The 21,986-nt window shown below is 43.7% G+C and overlaps 2 protein-coding genes across 3 annotated transcripts; one reads left to right on the forward strand and one right to left on the reverse strand.

Moving 5' to 3' along the window:
• The first annotated feature begins 70 nt into the window (after positions 1-70).
• Positions 71-10,397, forward strand: PLA2G7 (phospholipase A2 group VII). 2 transcript variants are annotated; one of them, XM_053939723.1, is made up of 11 exons: positions 71-559; positions 730-857; positions 2,901-3,051; positions 3,618-3,711; positions 4,345-4,413; positions 4,889-5,036; positions 6,463-6,576; positions 6,852-6,943; positions 7,363-7,536; positions 8,535-8,683; positions 9,018-10,397. In XM_053939723.1, the coding sequence occupies exons 1-11, from the start codon at positions 166-168 to the stop codon at positions 9,119-9,121; spliced, it is 1,617 nt and encodes a 538-aa protein (XP_053795698.1). In that variant the 5' UTR covers positions 71-165; the 3' UTR covers positions 9,122-10,397. The 2 variants fall into 2 exon arrangements, with proteins under 2 accessions (XP_053795698.1, XP_053795699.1); XM_053939724.1 differs by having other exon boundaries at positions 71-232.
• Positions 10,398-11,383: 986 nt separating this feature from the next.
• Positions 11,384-21,885, reverse strand: TDRD6 (tudor domain containing 6). The gene is made up of 5 exons (XM_053939721.1): positions 15,244-21,885; positions 14,679-14,797; positions 13,487-13,576; positions 12,996-13,053; positions 11,384-11,533 (listed from the first exon to the last, which is right to left on the reverse strand). The coding sequence occupies exons 1-5, from the start codon at positions 21,857-21,859 to the stop codon at positions 11,472-11,474; spliced, it is 6,945 nt and encodes a 2,314-aa protein (XP_053795696.1). The 5' UTR covers positions 21,860-21,885; the 3' UTR covers positions 11,384-11,471.
• Positions 21,886-21,986: the final 101 nt, after the last annotated feature.

A 21,986-nucleotide genomic window follows, 5' to 3' on the forward strand; every position in this document is an offset into this window, starting at 1 on the left:
TCCGGGGAGGAGCAGCCGTGACATCGCACCGGGAGCCCCGCCCCGGGAGTGCTTCATTGGCAGGCCCGCCCCGGGGGAGCCCGGCCGGGCAGCGGAGTACCGAGAGAAGGATGGCTCCGTGTCTCCTTCCCCAAGGAGAAGGCGGCAAATAGAGCCCAGCCCGGGATGCGGCTGCTTCCCCCCGCGCTCTGCGCATCGCCGGGGCCAGCCCGGCGCGGAGGGGTCACCCCAGGTACGGCCACATCGTCCCGATACCCGCTCCGGCACGGGCAGCCCGACCTTGTCTCGCCAGGGGTCGAGCCCGGGATTCGTCATTCCTGCTGGAAAAATGGCAGCGGCGTTGTGTTTCTCCGTGACATCCCACTCCCCTTGATGCACAGGCCGGTTTTCCTTGAGGAGCAGCAGAATCCTCTCTCTGTGCGGTTCGTAGCGCCGCAGATCTCCCGAGTGCCGCCGCGGCCTCACCAGCCAAAGGTTTCATCCCACTTTTCTGTAAGTGCACGGTGCTGTCTGCTCCTTGGGATTCAGGATACAACAAGGAAAATCCCCAGTAGAACAGGTCAGATTGACAATTCGGGATTTCTTTGTTTCTCACGAGCAGATTTCTGTATTGGCTCAATCTTGATTTTCCTAATTCTAGATTTTCAGCGTGCTGGATTTTTTTTAGTGTGGGTGGTCTGGTCATAGAGGCCATGGTGGTCTCTTGATTTGCTTTGTGTTTTTCCCCAGGTTTGTCAGTGAAGGCACCAATGGAAATGTGGAGCACCAGCAGCACTGAGAAGTTTTACAGGATCCCTGAAGGAAAGGGACCACACTCGGTTGGATGTACAGACCTGATGACAGAAAATGCAGTTGAGGTAAAGCTCTCGACTCTTTCTCCTTTGGATTTAAGCCACAGTATTAGTGAAACAACTGGCTGCAGTTTTAAAGCAGACGGTCTTGCTTTTGTGGTCCATGCTGACACTCACAGCTGAGCTTTCTATCCTCTCCATCCTGGTGTAGGATGTGTACTGGGCGTTTACCAGATGGATGTGACCTGCAAGCCTTTCCCATGGCCAGTTCCTCCCTCTTCTAATGTCCTTGGCTTTCTGACTCTCCTACACAAGATACTGCAGAGAAACTGTGTCCTCCTGGGACCCAGGGGGTTCTTCCCACCCACCCCACTGCTCCCTCCTGCGCTGGGCTCCTGAGGAGACTCCACACACAGTCTCTCTGTTCTCATCGCAAAGATCCCAACAGGATTTGGCAGGGTTGGGAGATGAGCCTATGCAGTGTTTCAGCTGCTGGGTAAAAGATGAGATGTCTTCTTGAGATTTTATCTCTCTGAAGATGAACAGGATATCAGTTTGGCAAGAGGTCATCACAGTGAGAAGCCACAATACTTACTGTTAGGGAGAGTAACCAGACAAATAATGAGCTTCCTTGTGAGCTTCCATTTCAAATCCTCTTGCCTTTGAGAGAATACACCTGCATTTACACTGTGGTTTTACTCTGCAGAGTAGCCCGATGTAGTGGAACTTGTGATCAGTTTGTAATGGTTCATATGTTTTCCTTTACTGAGCTTACTCTATATCAGCACAGAGAAGTGATGAGTTTCTCTTTGCATGTGGGTTTTTTTACATAAGCTTTATGAACAACTGTAGTTCTCTCAGGCATAAGTAATGAACCTCTTCCCCTTTCTAGTAATCACTTAGTCATTGGGAAGGTTCACAGGGACTGTTCTGGGATCAAGTTAATATCACTACCAATGTGGAGGAAAGTTTTTCCATAATGGTCTCTGTGTCAAAGGTTGATTTAAGTTTGATAAGTGAATAGAAACAAGCTTCATTAAACAAACTTTTGGTAAACTGATAAATTAGTGTTCAAGAAATCAGGCTCATGTTTATTTTGGCCCCGATTGTAACTTGCTAAACCAAAAGTACAGCTGAAGCAAGACAGTCAATTTGAATGGGGTGTTGCAAATTCCCTTGCAAACCAGGAAATAAAAATGCAAATTGCACACAGTTCATCTGCTGGGAAGTCTGCTTGTGGTGAGCATTGGTACATTGCTTCTGTCTGTGAAGGAAAAAGACTGACAAGGGGGTATGGAAGGTCCCTCTGAGTGTGGAAAGCTTGGGTGCTTTCTTGGGATATCTGGAGTGCAAGACAGTAAGAGATTTGAACTGGTGGTAAGAAACAGAGTCAGATGAAACACAGGCTAACAAAGTTGTGTTTAGAAAGATGGACCACAAGAGACTTGTGAACATCTTGATGAGGAGGAAGAGCAATGTATTGTTGTCCCTTGCTGTGCAGCTGCCCGAGAGCTTTGCTGACAACCTCTGCTCAGTTTAGGCAGCACCACTACAGGCACATTAGAGAGCTTTATTTTCTCCAGGCTGAATGGCCCCCAGCTCTCTCAGCCTGTCATGCTTGGAGAGATGCTCTAGCTCTGAGGTCATCTTCAGTCACCCCTTTAACAGTCAGCCCTACAAAACTTAGCAAAACACATCATCAAACCATTCCCAGTGAAGAAAATGGAAGAAAAGATCCAGCAAGATGCTGGATCGAGCAAATAGGTAGTGAGTGTTTGTAATAATTAACTTAATTAAATGAAGCATTTCTAATAAACCCTAAGCTAACCTAGAGAAGGTGATGTGTATCTCCACCTGTGATGATGTGTATCTCATGTTACTTTAAATTCATTGTAGGCACAGGAAGATTGTGATATAGGATTGGCATCAAATTCTGTATATGATAATAATTTTCTCATGAGATTCTCATAATTCTCTTTAACTACATTCTTGCAACCGAAACCTTTTCTATAAATGTTTTAATCTTCCATTTTCCCATTTTCTCTGCCATATATGAATAAATACCAATATTCTTTTTTTTTTTTTTTTTTTAATTTTTTCTAATCCCAGGGAAGCTTTTTGCGCCTGTATTATCCAGCATATGATGCCACAGATATCGAAGAAGCACGATGGATTCCAGACAAAGAATACTATCAGGGACTCTCTGACTTCCTTAATATGTACCGTGTTGTAGGAGAAAGGCTTTTCCATTACTATGTTGGTAAGACTTGTTCTGGTTTTATTCCTTGTCTGTTGCTGCCTCCATGCTCCATGAGCAGGGTGTTACTGCTGCAGGGCTGAAGAAGAGTTTTTAATAAAGAAGTGTGTTTTTGTGGGATGGGTTTGTGTAGTGAGGCTGCTGAATGTGACCCCAGCTCTCAGGCAGTCCCTGCCTGCTGTGGATAGGAGTGTCTGGGCTGTTTGCTCTAGGTCAGCTGTACCTGTATGTTGTGATTTAAATCCCACAAGGAAATGTGCAAAGATATAAAAGTCAGAGAGCTCCTAAGGTCTGAATATCAGCAAGACCTGGATGCCTGACTATGAAGATTTAAGAGATATATAGACTTTGTGCCAGGCTGTGGATGGGAGGAGGAGAAGTATCTTTTGCCAAGTAGAAATTATTTTCAGAATCAGATTCATATTTATCTTCTATTTTAAAGATGAGTCTTGGTACCTTATCTTTAGGTGATTGCTCTGATACCAGTGGTCAGCTGTAGATCTCTCCCACAGGAACAAATGCTTTCTCTCATTCCAGTAATAATGATGTACACTTCCATTTTTATTTAGGTTCAGTGACCTGTCCTGCAAAGTCAAATGCTGCTTTTAAGCCAGGAGAAAAATACCCACTTCTTGTTTTTTCCCATGGACTTGGAGCTTTTCGGTAATTTTGCAGTTTATTGACAAACTGGTTTTGTTGTCTATGGAGACAGCAGTCTCCAAGTGTGGTTCTGAACAGATTTTCAGCAGGGGGGGGTGAGATCCTTGTGGAGCTGCAACAGATTTGAAGACCAGGCTGTCGTGTGTCATTATGGCCCCACTGAAACAACAGCAGGGTTGGTGTATGGTTTGTCACAAAATAATAGAACAGCCTGGGCTGGAAGGGGCCTTTGAAGATCATCTCTGCTGTGGGCAAGGGTGCTTTCCTCTAGACCAGGTTGCTCTGAAATCCATTTGTGTTTTCCCTTTGTATGTTGGAGGTGAAGATATTTACCAGCCCATGAGGATGTGAAGATGTGAAGATCAGCTGGTTGATTTTTGGACAGCTCTTCAAAGATGCAAAGTGCTGTGTGTGATACTTATTAAAAAGCAGTGGCATTTTCCTTTCTGAACAGACAGTACCAAGGTTTTGTGAACAGGCTTTGGTGCCTGGCATATGAAATCTTACTCTGCTGGGTAGCAAATTCAAAGAGAAGAAATATCGAGTGGAGACTAGTGCATTCCTAGTGTGGTCAGCATTTAAAGAGCAATGGAACTGAAAGAATGACATCTCACCAGAGTGTGGTTTTTATTGCAGGACAATCTATTCTGCTATTTGCATAGAGATGGCTTCTCAGGGCTTTATAGTGGCTGCTGTGGAACACAGGTGAGTGTGTTGCACATTTTGGAGTTCTGATGGAAAGCAACTTTTTTCACATTGAACAGAAGGTTACTTATTCTAAAGAAGAACTTCCGGATTTTTAAAAAAGAAAAACTAACATCTCTTTTTCAGCCCTGCCCACACTGCCCATGGCTCAATTTTTCTCCAAACAAAGGGACTTTTGTTTAGATAAGCCCTAGAATGAAAAGTCTTGGGGTAGATATAATTTGTCATTCTTCAGATATGCTATTTGTCTCACTCTTATTGTTAGAATATAAAGTAGGTGAAGAATATAGAGGAGGTGGGAGTTTTGGTGGGGTCATTGCATTATTTAGAAAGTCTGTGTACACTGGGTTGCAATTGCAGCAGCATTGGTTGATAGCTGGATCTCTTCAGATGAGTGAAATCTAAAACTTTTGCTGACTTCATCTCAAACCAAATGGAATGCACACCCAGAAATAACCTCCTCTTGATATTACAGAGATGAATCTGCTTCAGCCACATATTATTGTAAAAGAAGGTCCGTTTCTGAATCACAGGAAGAGTCTATGCCTAACATGGAGAAGGAGTGGATCTACTACAGGAAACTGAAAACTGGAGAGGAGGAGCGTTGCTTGCGCCATAAGCAGGTGCCTGGGCTGGCTCTGTGCTCTGGGAAGTGTGGCTGGAGTGCTGTCTTTAGGGCTAGCAGAGTCTCCCTTTGGCCAGGGGAGCAGTCTTCTGCCATGGCTCAGGGAGATGTAAAAATGGATCGAGTCCTGTGCCCCTGATGGTGGAACAGCTAACAATAGCTTTCTTCAGAGCATAAGCTGCTCCCTCAACAAAGCTTTTTCTTGACGATGCACTCTTGACCTGAGCATCATCTGTTTCTCTTCTGGTTACACTCAACTTTCTTGTTTCTTCTCTTACACTTCTCTTACACTTTTACTGTTCAGCCCAGCCTAAAAGTGACACAGAGTTGAGCTCAAGTGTTTGTGTGGCCTTAGGCTTGCATGAGCTTTCGTTTACTGTTCCATGGAATGATGAATCATGGCTGCTCTGAGTGGGATGTTTGCTTTATAGTCCTTACCGCACTTGAAGGTGTTTTTTAGCAATGTAAACAGTGCAGACTTCCAATTTATTATAAGCAGTATCCAAGCTGGATGTAATGTGGCCATACTGACAAGCTCTTCCAAGCATACACTTGACCTTTAAAATATGGGAGTGGTTTTTTGAGCTAATGAAAGCTCAGCCAGGGAGGTGCTTCTCTTTATCTCCCTGGGCCATACAGACAATAGTACAAGAGTCATTTCCTGGATGAGTAGAATGTCCTACCCATGAGTGTCAATGTGTAATGCATGAGCTTGGAAATAACCTCCAGAAGCTGTTGTCTGCAAATTTCACAAGTAGAGAAGTCAGGAGATTGGGATTTATTTGAAATTCAGTGATGCACAGACACCTTGTTGGCTGCCTACACACTGTGGTTCCCAGGATCACTACTATTCCTTGGTTTTTCTTGAAGTTTTCTTTTACTGACATACCAGTTAAAAACAGTTTTTATGGAACAATGAAAACCTTTTTTTGCAACAGCTTCACTACAGTTTTCAACGATGAGTATATATAAAAAATGGGATGGGCTTCACTTTTTCTTAGTTTGTTTTATCCAGTCTAAAGACAGTTTCAAGGCTATTGTGCGATGGGGCAAGTGACAGAATGACATTTGCTCATCCAAGTGAGCCTGAGAAGCATCAGTAAGTCAGCCTTCCTTGGAGTTTTGCAACTTAAGCCTTTGCACATCCTAACAACCCCTTTTCTTAAGCAGTGACAGGATGAAGGAGTTGAAGGCCTTTGGTACATGTTACAGGGATAAATGCCTCTGTGTGCAGAGGTTCTACACAACAGCTTCAGCTCTTTACACCACCAGAAACCGATGTTGTTGTTCATCAGATGGCTCAATTCTGCAATTCAGAATAGTGAGGGAAAACTATCAGAGTCTTGTGTCCAAGAAGCTGTCAAGCCTGGCAATTGTCTGATGATTCCTTCCACTGCTCTGCCCCAACGTCTCTTTCTCCCCAGGTGCAGCAAAGAGCACAGGAGTGTATCAAAGCTCTCAACCTCATTCTTAAAATCAATTCAGGAGAGGAAGTAACGAATGTACTACATTCAGACTTTGACTGGAACAGCCTAAAGGTGAGTGGAAGGTGCCACCTGCATTTTTTTAAACACCTAATAATGCTTCTGATTTCCCCCTTCCATTTCTAAACTGGTTCATGTAAAGTATTCTGAAGATCACTGTGTAGATCTCTGAAAATATTCTTAGGTCATCCAAAGCTGGATAGAGAGTAACAGAGCTGAAATGATGCTCTTCCTACTTCAGTAGGATCTAATGCCTAAAAAAATTACTCCCTTTAAAAAAGTAAGTTTGGGAAAAAAAGTCTCTTACAGCACCTGGATTTTTTTGACAGGATTCTGTTGATACTAGCAGAATAGCTGTGATGGGACACTCTTTTGGTGGTGCTACAGTTATTGAAAGTCTCAGCAAAGAAATAAGATTTAGGTAAGTATGCAAAACAAGGCCAGAGACATTTGGCACTTGAGAGGTCTGGAGCAGGGCACTTTACCTAGGATCCCCCAACTGCTAATTGGCTCCTGAAGAAGAGTGTTGGTATGTCTTGCTTTCTCCAGCCATGCTTTTTCCAAGTGTGGGGATGTGGTGGAACATAACGGCTGCATCTTATTAATACCATGATACTGTGGGACCTTGCAGTCCAGCTGCACCTGGCAGTGGAGACCAACATATGGCAAGATTGGACTAATTCTCTTCCCCCAGAGTAGAGATAATTATGAAACAAAACGATTAATTTACCTGTTCAGTATCAGAGAGACTTTCTCTTTCCTATGTCTCTTGCAACTCAAAGAGTGCCCAGAACTTCCAAGCTTTCTGCTTCTGTGCCAATATCCAGATGTTTTTGGCAGGTGTGGCATTGCCCTCGATGTATGGATGCTTCCTGTAGGTGATGACATTTACCAAAACAGCATCCAGCAACCGCTGCTTTTTATCAACTCTGAAAAATTCCAGTGGGCTGAGAACATCTTAAAGATTAAGAAGCTCATCTCCAATGATACAAACAAGAAAATGATCACTATCAAGTAAGTGCTCAGGAGCCATCATTTCCATCTGTGGTTGAAGCTCTTGTTGGAGCTGTGCAGTTACAGGTAACTGCAGACAGACAGACAGTCCCTAGAGCACAAGTCGGAGGAGGAGGAGCTGTGGGAGCTGGGGAAAAAGGAGGCTCAGGGGGACCTCCTCTCTACAACTCCTTGACAGGAGGGTGGAACCAGGTGCGGGGGGTCAGGCTCTTCTCCCAGGGAACAAGAAAAAATGTGCTCAAGTCATACCAGGGGCAGTTCAGATTGGATATTAGGAAATATTTCTTCATTTAAACTATTGTTAGGCATTGGACCAGGCTGTTTAGGGAAGCTGGGGAGTCATCATCCCTGAAGGTGTTTAAAAGACATGTAGATATGGGATATGGCTCTGAAATCATATCCCACTGAAGGATACAGTTTAGAGCTGGAATGGCAGTGCTGGGTTAATGGTTGGATTAAATAATCTTCAGGGTCTTTTCCAGCCTAAATGGTACTATGACTGACTGTCCTCATGGCCCAGGTTTTCACTGTATGTTTAAATTAGCCATACATCCCCTACAGCAGGGACAGAGACCTCTCAAAGCAGTCAGAAACCCCAAGTTTAAGACACTCCAAGGCATTCCTGCCCTGGGGCACAAGCTTTGTGCTGAGCCTTGTGCATCACCTGCATTTGAACACTTGAAACAGCCTTCTGGGGGCAGTTCTGCAGTCAGGGGAGGGATAGCTCTACCCTGCACCACTGAGCAGGGAGACAACTTGATTTTGATGCTTTGCTAAGCCAACTCTTTATTGCTGTTACAGTGACTTACAGCAAGTATGTACAAACCTTCCTCCCTTCTGTGGTTAGGGCAGAATTTCCTGCTAATCTTGCTTGTGAGATTAACCTGCTTTATCTTCTCTTAAAGACGGCACAAGACATTTGACTGAAGTCTATGCATCTTTTAATCAGGCAATTTAATGTAGTCTTACAAGCCTGTTGATAATTTTTCTCTTTGCAGGGGGTCAGTACATCAGAGCTTTCCCGATTTCACCTTTGTGAGTGGAGGAATCATTGCAAGATTTTTCAAATTAAAAGGAGAAATAGATCCAAACGAAGCTATTGATATCAGCAATCATGCTTCATTAGCCTTCCTCCAGAAACATCTGAGTAAGTGTCTGTTTACAGCAAAGTATGACATTGACTAATATTTCATTCCTGTGAAGTTTTTTATATAACCATTCCGTTTAAAACAAGATCAAAATGAGTGTGTCAGTGGAAAAAATAAGTCAGACTTCTTCTAGAGGATTTTGTAATCTTGGAAACTCAGAGAAAAATCACTGACATTTTGTTCTGGTACAGAAAATCTGGAGTATTATTTTTCCTCCTTAAAACATTTTTCCTTCCCTACTTTGCTGAATTGATTTCATTATTCAGTGTAGTTTTACAAAAAGCTGGTTACTTAACTCATGGCCACTTGGTTTTCTTTTCCCCCATCCTATAGGTCTTAAGAAGGATTTTGATCGGTGGGATTCTCTTGTGGATGGCATAGGAGCCAATGTTATTCCTGGAACCAATATTGACACATCTCCAGCTGAACCTGAGTAAAGAATACAAAGAAGTACTGAAAATGCCATGGACATCAGGACACTAATACTAGTCAGACATGTGGTGGCATTAAACACTTAAAAAGCTTTTGGAGTGTGGAACCAAAAAAAAAAGGCAAGGCATTAAGTCACATAATCATAAAAAAAGAGGTTTCTGTTCAAATGAGTTAGTGGGATGCTCTGAAATACTGCAATAGGGTAACTTCTGCTTTGTAAGCAGCTTGGGGGAAACGACTTGGTAATGATTTAAATGCTCTTTCTGGTTTTGACTGGAGTCAAGTGTGCAAAAAGACAGATTGAACTCCAAGGAATTCAGCTACAGGTTCCTTTACCAAGCTTTATGTCAATTTGTATCCAGCAAGCCTTTACTGCAGGGTAGGGGAAAAGAAACAAAACAAAAAAAAACCCCAAACCACCACTTTTCTGTTTAGATTCTAAGTATTTCAGCTGTGCTCTGACAACAGTTAGGAGTTAAAGATGCCTGTGGAGGGTGGTCTTCAAAACTGTGTCTTATTTTAATAAGTCACAGTAAAAGCTACAGGAAAGAGTTCAGCTGACAGCAGAGAAAGTCCAGACACAGGACTCCTCACAGGAGCTTAGTCCACTTAAATGTAAGAGGTGTTTAGTGCCATACGTAGAGGATGATGTTTATATCTCAGAAGCTTTTCAATGGGTCACTCTGGTAGGAACTGTAATTGCCCTTGGGCAAAGATCCAGCAGCTCCTCCCTTGTCTATGTTTCCACTATCACACAGTCAGACTGCAGGGGAATACAGATGTGGCACCTCTACAGCTCCCTTTACATGGTCCTTGTTAGCACTGCTTCAGCTCCTGAGGTCTCTCCAGGTAGTAAACTCTCCCCAGACACTCAGCTTTGTCCAGGTCCTCAGAATTGTCTCTAGGTGACTCAGTTGGCTCCCACTGACAGATAAAGACAGCAGTGGTTGTACCTGGACAAAGACTGTCAGCAGCCACCTGCATGGCCTTCTTCAAGGCTCTCCTTTTTGGATCAGAACTGCCTGAAGCTGCCCTATGGAAAGGTATCTTCTAAATTTAGTTCATTTCAAAATCAGGTTACAAACAAAGCCACTGAAGCAAACTAATTAAGAAATTAACAGTGTAATTAAGTATTTTACATAATCTATTATCTTAAAATGAGATTGCAATAACACCTAAGACCTGTCTTTCAGAGTTTAATTAAATTCTCCCCAGCCTAGTGCCATGTATTGTCTATATTAAGCAAATAAATGTGTTTGTCTTAATGAGTCAGCACTAACACTTGAGATCTACTGTGAGATTCACTATCAGCCAGCTTGGGCTCCTAAATCCTTGTTTCAGCATGAAAAATCCACAGCTTCTGAAGAGGAAGGAGCAGCTATGCTAATACAGGAGCATGGAACACCACTATAAAATAGCACCCCCTTTTCAACACCTGAGAAGGACAGTAAAAGGTGAGATCTCCTTAAAATAGCTGCAGGTCCTTAAAACAGATTAGCATGTTGCACACATGTGGCAGCAAAACCATTCCACTGAGTCTTCTTCATATTTATAGAAAAGATTCATCTTTCATTAGTACAACTGCAGCAAGTTCAATTAATTAAGTGCAATTAAGGTTTCAAAACATTCACCATAGCTCACAGTACTCTAGAGAGCTGGTTACGGTCAAAACACAACCAGTGACTGCAGAACGGCCCTCACACAGCATTTGGGCTTCTGCACAGGAACAGACACAAGTCATTAAAACACACAAACCAGTATATACCACCCAAAGCTTTATTCCAGCTTCTTCCATTGCTTTAGAACAGCTGCAAATGCAGGACTTCAACCCAAAACTATGTTCCCCTAAGGAGAAAAAAAAAACCTCCCCACCCCTATCCCCCAAAAATACCCTCAACTCTTTTATTTGAGAAAACAACACTTGACAGTGCAACTTTTCCAAAAGCAAACATCAGAAAGCAGTGCTGTACAACACAATAGCATATACAGAAACTCACAAGAAACTTTCGTTGAAGAACCCCCCACCAAGAACTCCATACAAGTCAGTGCACCCCCAGTCAATAAAAAATGCAAGTCAAGAGGCAAATTCTTATTTAGGAAATTACAGCTATAAGAAACAAGCTAGCAATAACAGTCTAGCAACAACAGCTGTAAGAAAACAAGCTGAACACAACAGTCTGCCAACACTATTCCATTATAGGAAGTTCAGTAGTGACAGGTATTTGGTCAGTTAGGTAGAAAAAATAAGCCACCCAATGCTCTGCTGGTATTTTTGTCCCCACAAACACATTTTCATGGGAACATTTCATACACAGGCACTTGTTCAGTTTCATGTGGTCAACGTGCCACTTGGTTTCAACACTGCTGGAGGACATGAGGATCTTCAGTTAAATTGCTACTGCAGCCAGTTTGCTGTTCTATAGGGAATAAACACAGATTAGACCCATCAAGATGTTTCTATAAATGCGTATAAGGACATAAAGATCAAAAGTCAACTCTACAGGGCTTCAGACTAAATACTACTGACATACTGGACCATTAGAAGACTACAGTTATTATAGATACCTATATAGTTATTATCTGTAACTATAAAGATAAAACAGCTGAAACAGCAGAAGTGCCCAAGAAGATGAAGCAGCAGTGCTCCCAGATTTCAGTTATGAGTTCAAGTTACTCCATCCCTCAGTAGACTTGGTATAAACCACTGCAGGAGTTTTTTTGCACCCTGAGTACCTCCTACTCAAACTGCCTTTCCAGGCAGTGGCAGCGTGTGCAGCAGGTTCCAGCTCTGTGACATGTAGGTGCATGACCCTGACTCACCTTTCCTGAGCTGGTGCTGAGAGTGCATACACTAATTCCATGCAAAGGGTTCAAGAACAGAAAAAAATCCACAAAGTCAAGAATAATCCTGCATTTGAGTGATGCAACTGAAGGAGAGTTTATAGATTGACCATTTTAACATTTCATCAAATTCTTTAACTACACTTTTTCTTGCTCAATAGGCAACCTGATTTCTGTTGTAGGCTTCCTTATTTTTTACCCATAAACCAGTAGTTATACTGAAATACAATCACCAATTAATACCCGAAAGCACAAATGCTATCCCCACTTCAACTCATTTTAGTCTTCATCAAGCAACCACAGAAACAAAATGCCCAGACAGGTTTTGGAGTCTCCATTCTTGGACAGATTGCAGTACTGGCAGTAAGGTCCTTAAGAACCCATCTAGTTGGGCCTGCTTTCACCACCAGAAAGGCCCTTTCAACCAGAACTGCTCTACAATTCCATAATAACATATAAACAAAAATAACCTGTACTATTTATTTGGTACACTGAAGAGGTGTTTACTAGTAACACTTCAAAATTTTTAAGTAACAATAAAGATGTACATGTACTATTCACAAACTATCCTTACAATAACTAAAATTGTTATTATTATGGATTTAGATTTATAGATTATAGGACTGGGGCACTCAAATGCTAAACTAAATGCTTAATAGAGTTTGCCTAGCAGTTGCTCACCATGCCTCAGAAACAGGACCAAGAACAGCATGCTGATGGCAATGCTCAAAACCCTGCCAAAATCTGTAACATGGGTCAGCCACCCCAGCTGTTCCAAGAGGCTCAACTCATTAGATGAATAAATAAATACTAAATTGGTTTGTAATCCAGACACAGTAGCAGCTTTCATTCCATGTAGTCACCCTTAAACTAACAGTACATAAGCTAATGCTATCAAGAAAATCCCAACAGTATCAACTATATAAGCTCAAATTAGTGTTTCAACTGTATTTTCTAAAATAAAGCATTTCCTAGAAAGTTAGAAACCATTCAAATACAGAGTACGCAACCCATGTGGGGGGCTTAAAGTATACTTACCTTGAAGTAAGGACTCCTCTGGTAAGGACTGCAGGTTTTCTGTTGCAGGGGTTAATGCCTACACAAAAAGGGATCCTGTTAGGAAGCTGGCACTATTGCCAAGACTTCCACCGAGGTGCTTCCTTTAATACTAGACTAACTTCTTACATCAGCACTACTGGACTCCTATTTACCATTGTTTTCCCCCCTTATAACTCATTACATTAGTCTTCTGCCCACTTTTCACTTTGATACAAAGGCTGCATGTGAAGAACAAACTGGAAATTCATGCTGTTATCATCACCAGCAGCATGGTTCATGTCCTGAGCTTTGGGTTCCAGACATGAGTTTTTCATCCACTGGTAGGTCCTTCATGAAGGCCACTGGTGAAAACCTTACTATTCCTTCCTAATTACTCCATAATAGAACTATTTTTCATGACTTAGCAGTTGGTCAGCAGCCTTTCTAAAAACCTGTACTGTCCTGCCCAGTCCAGTCCCACACTGCCATACCTCAGATGATCTGCGAGCCCCATCAGGAATTCCATTCCAGACGTTCTCAGGATGCACAATCTCCTCATTGCCACTGCAGAGGTTCAAGACCTGTATAGACAGAGCCAAAGGGGATCTGGCACAGCAGCCCACAAAGGGGGTCTAGCACACTCAACAAGCAAGACACAGCAGCAGGAAAACACAGTTGAGGATTCTGTGCCTTTGAGAAGGTGTTGAGAAGTCTGGACCTTGCAAAGAAGAACAAACTAATAAAATAAAAATAAAACAATGTAGGGACTGAGGTTTCTCAAGGCTCTTCTGAGCTCCTAACCCAAGCACAGTGAGGAAGAGGCTGCAAAACAACTACTAGATCAGAACTAGAAGAAAGCTGATGAATAGGGATATCATTACCTGGTAATCCCTGACACTGCCTCTCATCTGAATGCACCTGAACTTAGTTTTAGACACCCAAGGGATCTACCAGCACAAGAGCTGGCTTCCACTATCTCAGACATTCAATCTTCCAAAAGGATGCTTTTATGTAACGATCTTTTGGATTCACATCTTAAGTTACAATCTAGAAGTCATTTAATATAAGTATAATGTCTGTGCATGTGTGTACGTCAGTCCCCCTGGACTGAAGGAAGACATCTCATTCATCCCCCAGCTCAAACAGCAGCAGAACAAGGCAGCTCACTGCATTATTCTCTACTGTTAAAGTTAACTCCCACCAACCACTAATGCAATACACATTTCACTGAAGCAGGAATAGTTCTGGATTCGTTATTACTTGCTAAGTATAGTTTTGAGTTTCTTCCCAAGTTCCTACTTCTCTAGCACTAACTCCTCAAAACACCAGTAAAATAATGGCAAGTTTCATGAGCATTTAATGGCAACACAGCTCCACTGCAGAACACTAACTTTCAGGCCAGACAGAACCACACATATGTCTGTCTCAAACTGGAGCCAGATCCTTCAGTATTCCCAGTCAATAAAAGAGAGTAAGATGTGAAAGGAACATCAAGTGTTGGCATTTATCATCAACTCAATTTGAGACATCGCTGCTTCTCTCTAGTCTATAAATTCAGAATCAGCCTTTGAAATTCTTAAATTCTGTAACAAAATTTTAAAAAATATTTATTTAGAGTTTAGAGAAGGACTAAAGAAGGATTAGATCTTAAGAATGCAGAAAGAGTATTCAAACCACACCTACCTTGGTACCCTTCTCAGATACCTCCAAAATGCGAGCATCACACCATTTGAGAGAAGTCCACACCACACATTTGGAACCAACAGCAAAGCCCTTCAGATTACAAGGATAGTCATGGTGTGCTACAAGAAATGGTAATTTAGCAATGAAGGAGGAAAAAAAGAAAAAAACAACAAACTCACAAAACCCCACAAAAACCAACCCTCAAAAAACCCCTCAAAAATCAACTCTCAGACACCTCAAACACTGCTGCCCCACCTCCTCCAAACTACTTGATATTTGAAAGTTAAAAATTTGTCATCCCAAACAGTCTTGCAAATGCACTTCATGTTCAGAAATGGATTTCCACTCAAAATCGTTAATCTTCCCAAGTAAGACTAGTTGCTGAGACTGTCACATTACCCATGAGAAACTATACCCAGTCTGCTGTCCTTAACTCATCAAAGCATCAACACTAATACAATATCTTACTAGGGAATAAAAGTTCGGTTTTTTACAAAAAAGGTATTCTCATTTTTGAATGGCACGACATTTTGATTATTTAACTCTTTAAAATCAGATACTTTACCTGCACTGCAGTCAGCCAAGTTCTCATTTTGCTTTTCGTCTTCCCCAGGCTTACAGCCTAAAGACTGAACACACAGATTTCCACTCTCTTTAAAAGAGTCACTCAAGTCTTGTTCCATCCAGTCTTCCAGACAGTAATCTTTCTTCTTCTGCCACCCCTTATGTTTCTCAACTTTATAGTCACATGATTTCACAGCAAAAACAGGCCTTTGATTTGCTGAGTCTTTTGAAATAAATGAAAATTGACTTCCACTATTTGCAGAACTCTGTAGAACAGCATGTTCCAGCCTTAATAAGTCCTCCTCCCTGTCTTCCTCAGGAGGCTGAACATTAGGCAGCACCAGTTCCAGAAAGGGCTCAAATTTGGCTCCTAGCATCGACTGCTTGTCATGCATCTTCTGGTGCAGCTCTTTCTCAGGTCTACCACCAGATGATGACAGCCTTAGGGAAGGGGAGTCTGCTTCCATCCAATCATCTACTATAGCTTCTGCTTCATGAATTCCAGACAAATTTGCTTGCAGTTTCTTGGTCTTCTCTCCCAAAGAAGGCTGAACATCAGATAGAATCAGCTCTACTGACTTCTCTCTGTCACTAACTGGAAGCACTAGATTTTCTTTCTCATTAAGTAATGGTAAAATTTCAAGACAGTTCAGAGCTGTCAACTGCCCTGTCTCCTCCCTCACATCTGGCAGCTCCAGCAATTCCTGCTCCAACACTGTCTTTCTTGTTTCACTGCCTGATGCTGCCTGCATTTCAAGAGACTTTGCTTCTAGTGCTTCCTTTGTTCCTTCACCATAGGAGGACTTTTCCTTAACTCCCTCTAGCTCCTGTAGGAGCTCATTTAGATCATTACATGGTAAGTGCTTTTCTAATGGATCCAGTTCTCCTAATATCTCTGTTCCATTGCTTGCAAATGGCTGTGCCTGGAGCACTGGCAGTCTCTGCAGTTCTTGTTCTGTTCCTAGGAAAAGGCTGGCTGCTGGATCACTGCCTGTCACTTCTGCTTTCAGCTCAGCCTGCTCTCCAAACAGTATTTCAGACAGGTCTTGTTCTGCAGCTTTCATTCCATTCCCCACAATACGAGGGCTGCAGTTTCTCATTGGTTCTAGTAGCATACTGTTAGCACTGTCACCTTCAGACAGAGGTATCTCTTTATCATAACTGTTCTCACACTTTCCTATTTCATATCCACCATCAACCTTCCCACTGGCAGCTCCCACTGACACAGCTGCTTCCACGGTTTCTAAGCACTCAGAAGTTACACCCAGGAAAGGATCAGAACAAAATAAAGCACTTTCACTTTCTTCCTGAGCTAATCCACAAGCAGCAGTAGTTTCTTTGTTGAGACCAAGACTCAAATTGCTGTCTGAACTTCTGTTTTCCTTTAGGGTGTTGCAAAGGTTTGAGAAAGCACTGTCATCAGTTTCTTTATTAGCCTTCCAAAAAGGCTTCATTTCTTCATTAATACTATTGCCAGAAGCTTCCAGCTTAACAACACACAGAGGGACTTCAGAATCTTTATTTTTGCAAATTTCTACTACTTTAGCTTCTAGTACAAGGTTTTCAGTCATATCATAAAACTTTTTATTTGCTTCACTAAGCCATGAGCCATCTGGGGGACTGAAACCTGACAGACAGCAAGCAAATGCTTGCCCAGGTACTCTGAGCAGTTCACACGGCATCTGTCGGATCAGCTCCAGGCTGACGCTTTCCTCGCTTCCGTAATCCACATGTCTAACAACTACACTGTCATCATTCACACTGCTGATCTGAGCTCTGTAGAACCACCCATCTTGACTGTATTTTGCTAGACAAATGTCACCACTTTTAATACAAGACTTGCCATCATTCAGAGAGCTTAGTCCAAGCTTTTCAGCTTCCTCTATTTTTTTATCGATGTAGCTCACATCTTTGGTGTCAGCACGGTGACACCAGAAGTATCCTGGACTATTTACCACTGTGACGTAAATTTTTAAAGTCTGACCTGCCTCTGGAAATTTCCAGATAAACGATTTACAATTACTTTCACAGGAAATCTCATTTTGTACCTGAGGAGGCAAAGGCTCACAGCCAGTGATCATCTCACAGTTCTCTCTTTTATCAATTTTTCTTCTTGAGAAAAGTCTTTCTCTACTTGCAAGATCTTTATCAGCTAAATCCACTGTTATTATACCTTGATGGTCACTGAGAATAACTTCCCATTTATCCTCAACCTTCTTTACAAATTCACACGAGAGCAGGATTTCACTTGTTCTCTTGGTGAAATAAAACACTGCTTTCTCTGTCCAGCCAGCATTTTTTGTGCATTTGAGTCCACCTAGAAAGCAGTGAATGCTCATTGCTGGAATAGATGACAAGTTCTTAGGGAGCCTGCGTGCTTGATCAACACTAATCACAGAAGTGTCACCATAATCAATATAATGTACCCTTATCGAATTGTCAGAAGTCTTCTCTTTTACTACAGCTCGATACCAAAGGCTGTCTTCTGAATAAACAGCACTGATTAAATCTCCTGCTTGGAAAAGCTGTCTACAAGGGTCCTTCACTGATTTCCCATTGTTTAAAACTTCCAAAATGTTGTTAAGCTGAACCTCATCACTCCCTAGTTGAACATAAAAATCCTGTGGGTCACTGACATAAGACACATACACTAAGGTTTTAAGAGCTGGCACTATCTTCTGTGGTGGTAGATCAGATGCATTTTTAAGCATTATACACCTGCTTTCAGCATCAGATTTAGTATCTGACAGTGTATCCATTTGGGAAAAGAGCAGAGACTCCTCCCCTACTTTATTCAACAAAACAGTATTGTTCTTACTGCTAAGCATCTCATCAGGTTCTAGTAATCCAGCTGCCACATGCCCCTTCACAGAGTGCTGGAATAGGTTTACAACTTCTTTGAAGTGTCTTTTGCTCCCTTGCTCTTGCTGGGCTTTGGGTCGACATTTTTTTCTTTCAAGAGGCCTACCTGCATTGAAAGGGGACTCTGCAGTCTCACCCCTCTCATTCACATCTGTATTTCCAGTGCATGAAGTCTCATTGTGTACACGACTACACAGTCCTGTACTGTTTAGGCTTAGCTCTTTCAGTTTTGTATTAATTTGAGTATTTCTATCAAACAACTCAACCAGCAGTGTATTATCAGAGTCCTTTGCTACCACTATTGCTTTTAATCTCCTTTCCAGGACAGCTTCCTTAAACCACGTTGCAGCTTCTTTGGAAACACATGATACATCAGACACAGAACATTTTATGGCCTGCATCGGCACAAGCAAGATATCAGAAGCATCATTGGGTAAAATAAGCAGATCATCTGTCTCTATTGTCTCTGTGTTTCCAAAATCCACAAAGAAGACTTTAGCATTAGGTTGTCTTTCCATAATTACTCCCCTATACCACTGACTGTCAGAGTACCTTGCCAGACACAAGGTCCCAGACTTCCCCAAGGTTCCTGAGCTGGTCACTCTCTCACTCAGGGAACTGATGTTGTCAGCCAGCTGTGCCAAGGTATCTGCACACCTTTCAAGCTGGCAGTAAAACGTCCATGGATTCTCAACATGCGTAATATAAACATCTTCCTCACTCCCAATTTTGATACCGTGACTAGAATAATAGAAAGAGTGAAGCTGGACCAAAGATTCCAGATGCTTTTGAGGAAATAAAGGTCTGGCTACACCTCTCTCAGTGAGAAACTGGCAAGCACTCTGAAAAGGTGTGATTAAATCTACAATGTTAAACAGGTCCCTATTTATTGAAGCCAAGGCAAAGATTGTACACTTCAGGTCAAGGTCAGATGATGAATCAACAACAAACTGACGAAAAGCCTGAATTGCTTCTTCATCCCAAGCAAAAGGATTCTGACCATTGGGTTGGATTAAGTTGTAAAGGCTGCACCTGAATGCCTGAGCCTCTAACCTAAGGAAGCGTTCATTAATTGCACGGAGCTTTGTTAAACACACCTGCTCTCTGTTGCCATAGTCAACATATATGACTTCTACTTTTTCTGCACAAACTCCTTCACTAACTATTAAAGCCCTGTACCATTTTTTATCCTCCGAGTACTGGGCTAAACACACAAGATTTGGCCAAACATGTGGCTGGGATGAACTCTTGCAATGCTCCTGAATTTCATCCATTAGTATCTCAAGGTCCTGGCAATTTCTACTTAACTGACACCAAAAACAACTAGGATTCTCAACATATGACAAAATAACATTAACTGTACTTCCCACTTCTAAGTGGCCTCCACAAGAGGAGCCTGGCTTAATTTCCACATAGTTCTGCCTCAAAGAGGTGTGCAGATTTTCCTTACCCTCGTAGTCTCGAGAAAGAAGAGATTCCCTACTTTTAGAATTGTAAATGGCTGCAACAGGGCTCTCTCTGACCATCACACCCATGTGAGAATCAAGTATTCTATCACTGCTCTTTAGATCACATTCTTTTCTGAGCCTCTTCTCTGCATTTACTTGGCTTTCCTCTACAGCACACACTAGGGAAGAGGCCTGTGTCACAGACTTATCTGATTTCTGGGAAGTCTTAGGTATTTCATACCCCTGGTATTTAGCATAACCCCCCTGGGTCATGAGTTTACTTACTCTTCCTTCTCCTAACTGGGACTGGTCAAAAATTTCAACCATGTATTTGTCACCCTGCACATTCAAAAACCAAACCTTTAGTTCCTTGTTCAGTACCATCTCCCTGAATGCAGACACAGCAGCTTCACTCCAACTCCCTCTTGGAGGGGAGACACCTGCCAAACAACACTTCAGAGCTAAAGCAGGCAGCTCCCTAAACCGAGGGAGCAGCTCCTTCACAGCACACAGATCCACAGTTTCTGTACTGCCTCTGTCCACCAGGTGTATTTCCACCCCAGTGTCCAGTACTCTGGTAACCACTGCTCGATAAAAGACACCCTCGTTCCCACTGGCACAACAAAGGGATCCAGGCTGTGGATCCCACCCAGCACCATCCAGCTTTGTGGAATGGGAATAAAAATTCCACATGCACTGCCTCAGCTGCCTGAAGAGCTGGTAATACTCAGGGAGCTGCAGCCAGAACTCAGACGGGTCTTGGAGGTGGGAGACCTGCGCACTGTACAATGTCCAGGTCTTCAGAGACACACCAGCTACAGCAGCAGCAGCCAAATCTCCTTGTGCTAAAACAGGAGTTGCTTCTGGTGGCAATCCCAACTCTTCAATTAAGGATTCCTCTACTTCCAGCTGCTCATGAGCCTCAGTTTGGCTCACATAACTGCTGGCCAGGCAGCAAGCCTGAGACCCAAAAAGATGGTTCAAATCAACACCATTTTCCCCATACAGAGTCACATAATAGAGATGCTCAAAGGAGTTAAAGGCTTTGATGTGAGCACTCACTCCTCTGCCAAGCACCAACGCTTTCAGTAAATCAACCTGCAGCGAGGACCAGCCACAGCCCCCATCTGAAACACCCTGAAGAGCACACACGTAAGTGACCACAGGCATGCGAAAACACTCGGCAGGCAAATGGCGCAGGTTCGCTGTGGTCACAGTCTCCTTCTTGCCATAGTCCACAAAGACCACAAGAGCTGCACACTGGTCCTGCTCCCCAGCAACGAGCTCCAGCAGAATGGCACGGTACCACTGGCCATCCATCCCACGGGCAGCACAGGGTGAGCCCACTTTGGGCAGTATGTCCTGCTCCCACCGGTCATAAGCATGGCAAATGGTCTCAGAAAGGCAAGAGATCTCCTGTGACAGGCACTGCAACTGGCAGAAAATGTGGTGTGGGTCAGAGACATGGGTCACTAGGACAGGCTCTGTCACACCCAACTGAAGCTGAGGGTAGTAGTAATCCAAGGCAGGTGACAGAGACTGGTATGAGAGCAACACACGGACAAGCTGTGGAACCGCAAAAGCTCCGAGGGAACATGCTGGAGACTGCTGACAGAGCTGCTTCTTTAACTGGCCAGAAGGCAAGCAGCGCCTGAGCACCTGGCAGAACCAGCTGGGAGAGACACGTTTGGCTAGGCCCAGTTGCTGCATCTGAGCCACAAGCTGGGGCAGCTCGAGCACGATGACCTGCGGCATTATCACCTCCTGCACCACACCAGACACCTCCTTGCCTTGCAGGAAGTTGATGAACTCCATCGCCTCCACGGTCCACTTGGACACGGGTGAATCCCCACTTGCTGTTCCCTCGTTACTGTGGGAAGGTAGGACATCGGCCACGACACAGCCCAGCACCTCCGGGGGCAGCTGGAACAGGTCTGAGCAGCCCCGTGCCAGATAATAGGCGGATGTGGTCACCACGTAGCCCTCGTCCAGCAGGAAGACACGATACCCCTGAGCACTACAATTCACCACACAGCAGCGGTACCACACACCCAATACCTCCACCAGTGCCAGCTCTCCTGGGCACAGCCTGGTCCCGCTGGCCCCCGGCCCGCTGGGCTCTGGGCGGGCCGCCAAGCGCGGCCCGGCTGCCGCCTGGATCTCTCGGTACAGGAGGACATAGTCAGCCTTACTTTCACCCAGCAGCCCCCACAGCCGCAGGACGGGCACCTCAGGATACAGCCCCACGGCGCGGACCCGCAGGGTGACGGAATCGCCGCGGCTGAGGGACCCCGGCCCGGAGCTCATCGCGAATCAACCTCGCCCCACCTCCACTCCCCGCACGAGGCAATTGAACGCTTCGCCCGCCGTCCCTCTGCCTCATATAGAGCACGCGCCGCCCACGTGACCCAGGGGGCGCCGTTAGCGGCTGCCC

This window comes from Vidua chalybeata, chromosome 3 (assembly GCF_026979565.1).
Source record: "Vidua chalybeata isolate OUT-0048 chromosome 3, bVidCha1 merged haplotype, whole genome shotgun sequence".
In the NCBI taxonomy this organism is placed as follows: Eukaryota; Metazoa; Chordata; class Aves; order Passeriformes; family Viduidae; genus Vidua; species Vidua chalybeata.